Source organism: Myxine glutinosa, chromosome 10, assembly GCF_964187855.1.
Source record: "Myxine glutinosa chromosome 10, kmMyxGlut1.1, whole genome shotgun sequence".
NCBI lineage: Eukaryota > Metazoa > Chordata > Myxini > Myxiniformes > Myxinidae > Myxine > Myxine glutinosa.
This window is the reverse complement of record NC_136270.1, coordinates 131,013,498-131,025,569: the sequence shown is the minus strand read 5'-3', so window position 1 is coordinate 131,025,569 and position 12,072 is coordinate 131,013,498. Positions and strand designations below refer to the sequence as shown.

The 12,072-nt window shown below is 35.9% G+C and overlaps 2 protein-coding genes across 7 annotated transcripts in view; both read left to right on the top strand.

Annotated features, from left to right (window-relative positions):
• LOC137433773 (protein disulfide-isomerase A5) overlaps positions 1–12,072 on the top strand; it is a 489,740-nt gene that overhangs the window by 18,361 nt on the left and 459,307 nt on the right. The gene's annotated exons all lie outside the window — the stretch shown is intronic.
• The window catches only part of COL6A2 (collagen type VI alpha 2 chain), a 175,008-nt gene that overhangs the window by 71,285 nt on the left and 91,651 nt on the right, over positions 1–12,072 (top strand). For all 6 annotated transcript variants that reach the window (XM_078786120.1, XM_078786119.1, XM_078786117.1 and 3 more), the window contains 2 exons: positions 1,935–2,000; positions 3,202–3,255. In XM_078786120.1, coding sequence (XP_078642246.1) covers positions 1,935–2,000; positions 3,202–3,255 — 120 coding nt within the window. The remainder of the gene's footprint in view (positions 1–1,934; positions 2,001–3,201; positions 3,256–12,072) is intronic.

The following is a 12,072-nucleotide window of genomic DNA, read 5'->3' as shown; positions in this document are numbered from 1 at the left end:
GTTCACTTTATTCCATCATTGTGCACCTTCCTGCATCATTGTCCACCTCACCCCATCATTGTCCACCTCACCCCATCATTGTCCACCTTACTCCATCATTGTCCATCTTACTTTATCATTGTCCACGTTACTCCATCATTGTCCACCTTATTCCATCATTGTCCACCTTACTTCATCGTTATCCACCTTACTTCATTGTTATCCACCTTACTTCATTGTTATCCACCTTACTTCATTGTTATCCACCTTACTTCATTGTTGTCCACCTTACTCCATCGTTGTCCACCTTATTCCATCATTGTCCACCTCATTCCATCATTGTCCACCTCATTCCATCATTGTACACCTCACTCAATCATTGTCCACCTTACCCCATCATTGTCCACCTTACTCCATTGTTATCCACCTTACTCTGTCATTGTCCATCTTACTTTATCATTGTCCATCTTACTTTATCATTGTCCATCTTACTTTATCGTTGTCCACCTTACTCCATTGTTATCCACCTTACTCCATCGTTGTCCACCTTACTCCATCATTGTCCACCATACTCCATCATTGTCCACCTTACTCCATCATTGTCCACCTCACCCCATCATTGTCCACCTTACTCCATCATTGTCCATCTTACTTTATCATTGTCCATCTTACTTTATCGTTGTCCACCTTACTCCATTGTTATCCACCTTACTCCATCATTGTCCACCTTACTCCATCATTGTCCACCTCATTCCATCATTGTCCACCTCATTCCATCATTGTCCACCTCACCCCATCATTGTCCACCTTACTCCGTTGTTATCCACCTTACTCCATCATTGTCCACCTTACTCCATCATTGTCCACCTTACTCCATCATTGTCCACCTCATTCCATCATTGTCCACCTCACTCCATCATTGTCCACCTCACCCCATCATTGTCCACCTTACTCCATTGTTATCCACCTTACTCCATCATTGTCCATCTTACTTTATCGTTGTCCACCTTACTCCATTGTTATCCACCTTACTCCATCATTGGCCACCTTACTCCATCATTGTCTACCTTACTCCATCATTGTCCACCTCATTCCATCATTGTCCACCTCACTCCATCATTGTCCACCTCACCCCATCATTGTCCACCTTACTCCATTGTTATCCACCTTACTCCATCGTTGTCCATCTTACTTTATCGTTGTCCACCTTACTCCATTGTTATCCACCTTACTCCATCATTGTCCATCTTACTTTATCGTTGTCCACCTTACTCCATTGTTATCCACCTTACTCCATTGTTATCCACCTTACTCCATCATTGTCCACCTCATTCCATCATTGTCCACCTCATTCCATCATTGTCCACCTCACCCCATCATTGTCCACCTTACTCCGTTGTTATCCACCTTACTCCATTGTTATCCACCTTACTCCATCATTGTCCACCTCATTCCATCATTGTCCACCTCATTCCATCATTGTCCACCTCACCCCATCATTGTCCACCTTACTCCGTTGTTATCCACCTTACTCCATTGTTATCCACCTTACTCCATCATTGTCCATCTTACTTTATCGTTATCCACCTTACTCCATTGTTATCCACCTTACTCCATTGTTATCCACCTTACTCCATTATTGTCCACCTTACTGCATCATTGTCCACCTTACTCCATCATTGTCCACCTTACTCCATCATTGTCCACCTTACTCCATCATTGTCCACCTTACTCATGAACAGGTAGCATGGAATATAGTGTGATACACCGTTAATGGTCAATGTACCTCACAGTAACCAAGAATTGGCGGCTTTCAGAAATGAATAAAAGATAGTATAAAGTGCGGCAATCGTTCCTTTTTATTGTGCAGTTTGAATGTGTCTGTTACTATCTCAAAAACAAATTTAGCAAAGTTGTTGTTAAAGTTTGTTGAGAATTCCACTTTGTTTTTGCAGTGTTTCAGACCACATTGTGAAGAGATGCCAGGGTCTCCTGGACCGAGTGGGTTCAAAGGGCGGAAGGTGAGGAAGTCTTTATCCCATCCCATCGGTGGACACAGAATGGGTCGAATCGATCACATGGGCCATAAACCCTCACACCGATGTTTTAGCTCCATGGGAATGCTTCTTTCAATAGTTTCATTTCACAACGCGTGTGTGTGCGTGTGTGTGTGTGTGTGTGTCTCTGTGTGTGTGTGTGTGTGTGTTTGTGTGTGTGTGTGTCTGTGTGTGTGTGTGTGTGTGTGTGTGTGTGTGTGTGTGTGTCTCTCTGTGTGTGTGTGTGTGTGTGTGTCTCTCTCTCTGTGTGTGTGTGTGTGTGTGTGTGTGTGTGTGTGTGTGTGTATGTCTCTCTGTGTGTGTGTTTGTGTTTGTGTGTGTGTGTCTCTGTGTGTGTGTGTGTGTGTGTGTGTGTGTGTCTGTGTGTGTGTGTGTGTGTGTGTGTGTGTGTGTGTGTGTGTGTGTGTGTATGTCTCTCTGTGTGTGTGTGTGTGTGTGTGTATGTACATGTACATGCAGTACATGAGTTTTAAACTAATTAATTAATGATATTAACATACATGTTGCATACATCAATCTGCTTGTGGAATCCCATGTAAAGTTGAGAATTGTTACTCACTGTCCATTTTTATTGGTTTGTTTAAAAAAACACAAATGCTTCATGTCGTTGATTGAGCACAAAGTTGAGGTGGTACCAAATAGGTACCAAATAGGTGGTTGAGGTACCAAATAGATGATGATGATTTGCTGATGTGTCATTTGTTGTCTTGTTATAAATGTCGATTTTTATTGTAAAGCTGCTTCTCGTTCGCACCTCTGATTTCTTTTGAGTGTTTCCATTGAGACTGTCTACCTTTAAAATGATCACCTCATTGTAACCCTAAGCAAGACCTCTAACACAAAGTGCGTTCTTTTGGCATCACGTGGTATTATCATTTGTGTGCACCCACTACTGTTTGCTTTTTATTTACTGATTTACTTCATGGTTGCCAAAGCTGTGTTATTCCATACGTACTTCACACATGACACCGCTGTGAAAAGATATTGTTGTTGCATTGCCACTCTTCCTTCCTTCCCCCATTCTCCCTCTTCCTTCCTTCCCCCATTCTCCCTCTTCCTTTCTTCCCTCATTACTACCCTTTTCCCTCATCATTGCTCTTCCTTCCGTCCCTCCCTCATTCTCATTCTTTATTTCTTCCCCTATTTCTTCTTTCCTTATTCGTAGGGAGTGAAGGGACGACGGGGAGACGCCGGTGGTGACGGTGATGTTGGATTAGCGGTAACACCATTTGATACGCAGCACGCCCATGCAATAAAAATATACCATGACAACAAAACAGTATCGGAGTATTTGATATTTTTTATATTTTCATAAAATAATAAAATCATTTCATAAAATGATAAAATATATTCATAAAATGATAAAATATATTCATAAAATGATAAAATATATTCATAAAATGATAAAATCTATTCATCAAATGATAAAATATATTCATAAAATGATAAAATCTATTCATAAAATGATAAAATATATTCATAAAATGATAAAATATATTCATAAAATGATAAAATATATTCATAAAATGATAAAATATATTCATAAAATGATAAAATATATTCATAAAATGATAAAATATATTCATAAAAAGATAACATATATTCATAAAAAGATAAAATATATTCATAAAATGATAAAATATATTCATAAAATGATAAAATATATTAATAAAATGATAAAACATATTCATAAAGTGATAAAATCTATTCATAAAATGATAAAAGGTATTCATAAAAAGATAAAACCTACTCATAAAATGATAAAATATATTCATAAAATGATAACATATATTCATAAAATGATAAAATATATTCATAAAATGATAAAATATATTCATAAAATGATAAAATATATTAATAAAATGATAAAACATATTCATAAAGTGATAAAATCTATTCATAAAATGATAAAAGGTATTCATAAAAAGATAAAACCTACTCATAAAATGATAAAATATATTCATAAAATGATAACATATATTCATAAAATGATAAAATATATTCATAAAATGATAACATATAAGTAGTGTAATAATGTTGCTTCTGGGACACCTCCGTTTAACATGGGAAATCCCTATCTAATGTCATTTACCCCCTTGTCTTTTTCAAAAATCATAAACACCTCTATTTCTCCCACCCTCATCTTTATGAACCTTTTGTCTGTAGTACCTATCCTTAATGTTGTTCATTAGACCACTCAAACACTACAAATATTTGTTTTCTCTTATAGACCTATCATCCTTCTTCTACATATCATCTGGCAGATTAATCTTTGACCCACTCAAACATTGACCCATTCACTTCCATATTAAATCTTTCCCTCCCTCATTGACCCTAAACACCTATATTTCTCTCACCCTGTTCTTTACGAACCTTCTAACCTTTTGACATGTTATCCTTATTCATTAGACCACTTAAACACCTGTGATCCTTCTGACCTTATGGACCTTTTAACCTTTTACTCTTAATATCATCTGGTGAATATAACCCACTCAAACAACGACCCTACAAATATTTGTTTATGCGTGGGAAATAATTTAATTCTCCTACAACTCTCTTCACCATCTAATATATTAACAAAAAATATGTTTGAGTTTGGTTCTTTATTAAGATATTTTAACTGAGCTAAGATAAAATGGTAAACCTCCCTCAATGTTCTTGTTTGAGCGCCTCCAGTGCCACATACCATTTTTTGGTAAGCTCCGCCCACTTTTTGGTAAACCACGCCCATTTTTTACTAAGCCCCGCCCACTTTTTGTTAAGCCACGCCCACTTTTTACTAAGCCCCGCCCACTTTTGCTAAGCTCCTCCCACTTTTGCTAAGTCCCACCCACTTTATAAACTCTTCAGCATTGTATCATTTCCAGGTAATACATTACATCATTTTCAGGGAATTTCCATCACATCATTTCCAGTTAAGACACGCCCAGGGAATTTCCACAGGAAGACACACCCAGTCCTTATAAAAGGCACCGACCACACAGGCTTTTTCAAACACGCTTTCTGCTTCACTTGAGAATGGACTACTATGCCGAAATGGAATGGGATAACTTTGCTATTCCATGGAGTCCTACTACCTGTGTAGAACTCAACCTTCAGATTGATGAACTGGACTCGAACCTCTTATCAATGGAGGTAAGTTTGTTTATTTATTTATTTATTTATTTAATTTTTTTTTTTTTTTTTTTTTTTTTTTTTTTAAGATGAGACTCGTGTAAGAGTTAACAAAGTTTATTTTAATATTCATAGAGCTTGATTTATACAAATAAAAAATATTGTATTAAATTAATACATTGTTATTTTCTTTCACAGGAAATTGTATCTGAGATACGAAATGAAAATTCTGCTTTTAACACAACTTGGGATGAAGTTATTTTTTTGTTTGAAGACATTTTGAACAACCAAGACCCCCAGAACGAGTTCTACCTTGATGACCCAGCCAAAGAGTTATACCTTGGAGATCCACAAAATCCTGAAAAAGAGTTTTACCATGATGATACTTGTTGTGAGTTATCAAAACAAAACCCACTGAACAAGTTCTACCTTGATGAGCCAGAATACAAGTCATACATTGGAGACCCACAAATTTCTGAAAATTGGGAAAGGAGAGTTCTCCCTGATGGTCCGCAGTTATACTATGTGAGACACATCATAGAAACCCTAAAAAATTGGGCAAGGAGAGTTCTCCCTGATGGTCCGCAGTTATACTATGTGAGACACATCATAGAAACCCTAAAAAATTGGGCAAGGAGAGTTCTCCCTGATGGTCCGCAGTTATACTATGTGAGACACATCATAGAAACCCTAAAAAATTGGGCAAGGAGAGTTCTCCCTGATGGTCCGCAGTTATACTATGTGAGACACATCATAGAAACCCTAAAAAATTGGGCAAGGAGAGTTCTCCCTGATGGTCCGCAGTTATACTATGTGAGACACATCATAGAAACCCTAAAAAATTGTGAAATGGGAATTCTCCCTGATGGTCCGCAGTTATACTATGTGAGACACATCATAGAAACCCTAAAAAATTGGGAAAGGGAAGTTTTCCCTGATGGTCCGCAGTTATACTATGTGAGACTTATCACGGAAACCCCCAATATTTCTGAAAATTGTGGTTTTACCTTGGGGACTTGGAAAGATGGTTATATTTTTGGAGACTCGGAATGGGGGTTTTGTTTTGATGACTCGGAATGTGATACCTATCTTGGAGGCTCAACAGGAATGTGGTTATACCTTGGGAACTTGGAAAGTTGGTTTTATTTTGGAGACTCTACCTGTGGGGTTCCTCTTGGAGACTCTTTGGATTCTAAAGCAATGAACAATGTTCTTTATTTAATGACGCTTGATTTAAGCAATATCAAGAAAGTTCGAGGAAGAAAATGCTGGAAAATTCTTTCTTCCCATTTCTACTTCTTCAAACTTAAAAGCCTTGAAAGACAGAATTGGAGGAAGAGGAAAAAAAAAAAAAGAAATACGTATTTAAAAAAGAAGAAAAGAAAGATTATGTTAGGGTTTGGGTGGGATTTTGAATGTGAGGGTTAGGGATGGGGTTGGGTTAGGGTTGGGATTTTGAATGTGAGGGTTAGGGTTGGGGTTGGGTTAGGGATGGGGTTGGGTTAGGGATGGGGTTGGGTTAGGGATGGGTTGGGTTAGGGTTGGGATTTTGAATGTGAGGGTTAGGGTTGGGGTTGGGTTAGGGATGGGATTGGGTTAGGGTTGGGATTTTGAATGTGAGGGTTAGGGATGGGTTGGGTTCGGGATGGGGTTGGGTTAGGGATGGGGTTGGGTTAGGGTTGGGTTAGGGATGGGGTTGGGTTAGGGATGGGGTTGGGTTAGGGATGGGGTTGGGTTAGGGATGGGGTTGGGTTAGGGATGGGGTTGGGTTAGGGATGGGTTGGGTTAGGGATGGGTTTGGGTTAGGGATGGGGTTGGGTTAGGGCTTGGGTTGGGTTAGGGTTTGTATATTATTATGACTCACTCGCACATACACACACACACAAAAGTTAAGCCCCAACTAAAAAGTTGTGGGATTCTGTGTTTGGGGTTCACAGATTTAAAAACGTATCCCCATTATACACACACAAAAGTTAAGCCCCAACTAAAAAGTTGTGGGATTCTGTGTTTGGGGTTCACAGATTTAAAAACGTATCCCCATTATACACACACAAAAGTTAAGCCCCAACTAAAAAGTTGTGGGATTCTGTGTTTGGGGTTCACAGATTTAAAAACGTATCCCCATTATACACACACAAAAGTTAAGCCCCAACTAAAAAGTTGTGGGATTCTGTGTTTGGGGTTCACAGATTTAAAAACGTATCCCCATTATACACACACAAAAGTTAAGCCCCAACTAAAAAGTTGTGGGATTCTGTGTTTGGGGTTCACAGATATAAAAACGTATCCCCATTACATTTTATTTATTTATTTATTATTTTCAAGGGTATTATCTGCTTACTTGTGTTTTTTGTAATTCTTGTGAGTAAAATGAACCCAAGATTTCTTCTCCATTTAAATCATATAATTTGTAGGTCCAAGGGACTGTATCCATTACATCAATGATTTTAAATAATTCACGAGTCCATTTTTGTGTATAACCTTTCTCAAAATGACTTTTCCATTTGTATATTCTTACAATATCACCAACTTTAAACTTGGGCTTTCTCAAATTAATCTCCTTTTCATATTCTAATTTTGTAAATGTTTCTGATGGTTTTGATTGTGTTGATGAATGAACTGTATTATTGTAATTATCTACAATATCCTGAATTAAATACACCCATTTTTGAGAACCGAGTTGTGTGAATTTTTTATATAATTTCTCTTTTAAAGTACGATTAAAACGCTCAATAACAACTGCCTTTCCTTCATTAAAGGTGCTGTATAATTTAATACCCTTCCCCTTAAGAAATTTCATGAATATTTTGTTATAGAACTCTGTTCCCTCATCAGTCCATAACTTCTTTGGTTTCCTTTTATCCCGATCAAATATTAGCTTAAAGGCTAACATTAAAGTATCACCCCTTTTATTTTTTAAAGGGACAACCCAGGCAAATCTACTCCTCAAATCAATAACGGTTAAAGCATACCTGTATCCCCTGTCATTATTCAATTCAATTAAATCAGCGGACCATATGTGGTCAGTGTATTTAGAATAAACCTTCCTTCTTTTAAACTTTGTGATTATAGGTTTGTGTAATTCTTCAGCCAAAAGCTCCTCAGTCTTGATGGCATCATTAGAGCCTAATAGTTTTTTGAGGAATAACCAAGACCAAGTTTCAATTTAGCATTTATCAAATTTCTCACAATAAACCTATCAACTTTCTCTCTCAACGTTGTATTTTGTATCAAAGACAAATTATACAACATTTCGCTGTCGGCTTTATGTTTTTCAGTCAACGTAGTGGTTTTCCCATAAGCAATATCATGCTTCATACACACTTCGTCAACCCTATTTGTAGGTTTAGACCAAGGTTTAGGATTGTCAGCCTCATCTAATCTTTTATCCAAGTTTGTTCCTGGACCACAGAAAGAATACCCTGGAAGGTGTAATTCCCCTGGAATTCCAGTTGTTGTAAATTTACTTCCTGACAGAAAGTTTTGTATGTCTCCTCCTCTTTTAGGAGAGATGAATTGGCACTTTTTAGAGCCACATACTTGACATATTCCTTTTTGATAAACTCTATTATTTTTAGCTTTAACATAAGAGATATTTTTAGATTTAGTTTTCTTTTTACATTTGAGACAATAACTCATATTTATTTATCAGAAAAATTCCGACAGAGTATCAAAACCTTTTTGGTTTTCAACATATACATTTCAATCTTTATTTTTAAAACATAAAGAATCCTAAGGAATGCCTTCACTCTCTCCTCCATTTATTTACAAATAAAAACTAACTAAAGTCAATGACACCAACATCATCAATCACATAATCTTTTCCTTCTTCTTCTTCTTCTTCTTCACCACTTTCTCGTTTAAATCTCCTCCCTGAAATTGAAGACATTGACGTTCTTATTTTTGAAACCATTATCTTCATAAGAGTTGTTAATTCTTTAATTTCCTCTTCGGTGCGTTGAGATTGATTTATTTGCTTTAATACACTCAATCTTTTATGAATCTCACTGATTTCCATCTTTTTATATTTTTCCTCCCTCTCTCTTTGCTCCCTCTCCTCCTCCTCCATTTTCTCCCTCTCCTCCTTCTCCTTTTTCTCCCTTTTCTCCCTTTCCTCCTTCTCCCTTTTCTCCCTTTCCTCCTTCTCCTTTTTCTCCCTCTCCTCCTTCTCCTCCTTTTTCTCCCTCTCCTCCTTCTCCTCCTTCTCTTCTTCAACTCCTTCCTCATCCCTTGCTACCCTTGAGTTTGAACCCCAAAGAATATTATACATATACTCATCTGGATTTTGAGATATTCTTGTATCTATAATTATTTTTCTCATAATAGGATACCAATAAGATTTGTTGACGATTTCTAAAAGAGTTTTATATTTCATAACTTTGAGAAGTTCATTTTTATTTAATATTTTAAACAAGTCTCTATTTGTGGGTTTAACAATATCAGTATAAGGCCAGTTTTTAATGACAAAATTCCCATGTATATGCTCCAAATCATAAGGTATGTAATACCGAGCACCCTTTTCTTGTAGGTATCCTTGAATACAAAAATTATAATTCTCTTGTAGTCTTCTTCCTGCCATTTATGTATCAGAAATATATGTGAGATTAATATTATGACAGGTAATACCACCCCATCTTCCCACTACCAAATCGGTTTGTATTCCTCGGCTTTCTATCCTTATCTCATTACCTTCCTTCTTTGTCATGCGAACCATCGCTATACTATCATATATTTTTATTTTCTTAAAATCACGTATTTGTTGTTTACTAATTGTACTTCCACATAAATCCTTATCTTCACCAAGTGGATAATATTCTTCTTTACGAGACTGATTTAAATCATGTAGGTCTTCTATGTTTATTGAAAAAGACCAATTATACCCTAAATCAGGCATATCATACCCCCATTTATTAATTCGCATATTAACTAAATGTCCTTCTTTATAAAATTTAATTGTAAGCAGGTAGTTAAATTCAATGAGGAAAGGTGTATGGTCAGTATAACCAGGTGTTGTGGTTGTAAATTTTACTTGTTTCACAAAACGTGCTGTTTTCTTTAAAGATATATATTGTGATAAATCACTGAATCTAATCAAGTCATTCGCATCTGTAGGGTTTGGATAATTGATTAATTTATAAGTATTCTTCATATTAATATTTTTACTTACACTATATTTTTGTCGTTCAGCCTGTGCCTTTGTATAATAATTTGATAAATCAATATCCTGAGAGGATTTTCCAAAGATAGAACCATCTTTTCCAACATAGGTCATTTATATTAGATAAAAAATGATATCATAAAAATTTTCATTATTGTTGAGTTGAAATAATACATATAAACATAATTGGCCACAACATTTAGAATTAATTTCTTGAACTTGGAATGTTTGATAAACACCATTCTGTAAGAATTGTATTACTTCAACAGGTGGTGGCATACCATAACTATCAAAATAATATTTATCCTGACTATTATGAATACAAACCCAATGAGAACCATTCTGTGTGTCTAAATTCATAATAATATTCTTTGTATTCTTATTTATATGTGTTAATTCATCTCTCATACAAATAACCACATTATCAATTTTTAGTGTTTTACAATACTTAGCTAGTTCTATATTTGACGTTGTATTCTTTCCAAATTGTTTAAACCATTTATCCATTTATTTATGAGAAAGATACAATCCATTACCCCGTTTAGTTAGTTTAACACCCGCTTGAGCGATAGAGGAAAGCATATCTCCAACCAACAATCTAGCTTTATCAGGTAGACTTTCAAGTTTTTGAGCAAAATCTACAATTACACCACTTCCACTAATTTGTTTCTCCAACTCCTTGTTATGTCTTTCCAATTCTTTTTGAGCTTTTAGTTGTGCCTTCCTTTCGTTAGCAGTTTTTACCGCTGCTGAAATACCACCAGTCAATGCTCCCGCCGCACTTAAACCAGCAAATAAAGGAATTAGAAACGGGAGAAATCCTCCTCTTGACTCGTCTATTGAATATTTCTTTAACATAGGTTTCGTCATTTTAATTTTAAGTGATCCAACATCATTTAGTGTTTTTACTTGTGTGTGTGTGAGTAAAACATCAATTCTTACAGCTCCTTTTCTTTGAATTGTATTAACATTAATAATACAAGGCTTTTGATTTTGAATACAAGATGTTAATTTATTAAGATTGATTTGATTAACATATACCCCAACCATTTATTTATGAGAAAAAACCTATGTGATATTAATCATAACACCATTATCTGTATTAATCTGTAATTCTGTTTCCTCCAAAAGCAAACAATATGCATTAACCTCTTCACTCTCCCCTCTTTCAATGTATAGAGAAGTATCCACTCGATTAGACTTTATAGTTTCCTTTTGAGAACTCAGGTCAATTGCGTAGATTGTATAAAGTTTTTGAAACGCAACCATATCCAAAATAGGATCATTATTACCATTACTTTCACACACCTTTTGGTAGGACTTGTAGGCTTCCGCATAATCATTTTTTCCCCAATCAATTTCCAATCTATCTCGCGGATAAAATGTGCCATCAAGAGAAACCCGAAGTTGTTTCACCTTTGCATTATCACTCAGGGCATTATTCTTATTAGTACCGTCCTCTCCATCTGGTTTTTTAAAAATGAGCCAGAGGTATCGTGGCTTTCCTTGAAGAACACCTAAATTCCAAGTGTAGGTAGTGTGTTCCAGTTTAACGTGTTGACATCTTCTTTTAAGGTATGATACATTTAGCGGTTTCTTTGAGTTAAGTCTTCTATTTAACATCTCTTCCGTTTTAAGATTAGGAGTATATTCACTGATATACCAACACAAATCATTAATAACAAATTTATTATTTTCTCCAAAAGCATTTTCATCCCCAAAAAGCAATCTATTTACATTATCATTCCTTTGTAGTTGAAATCT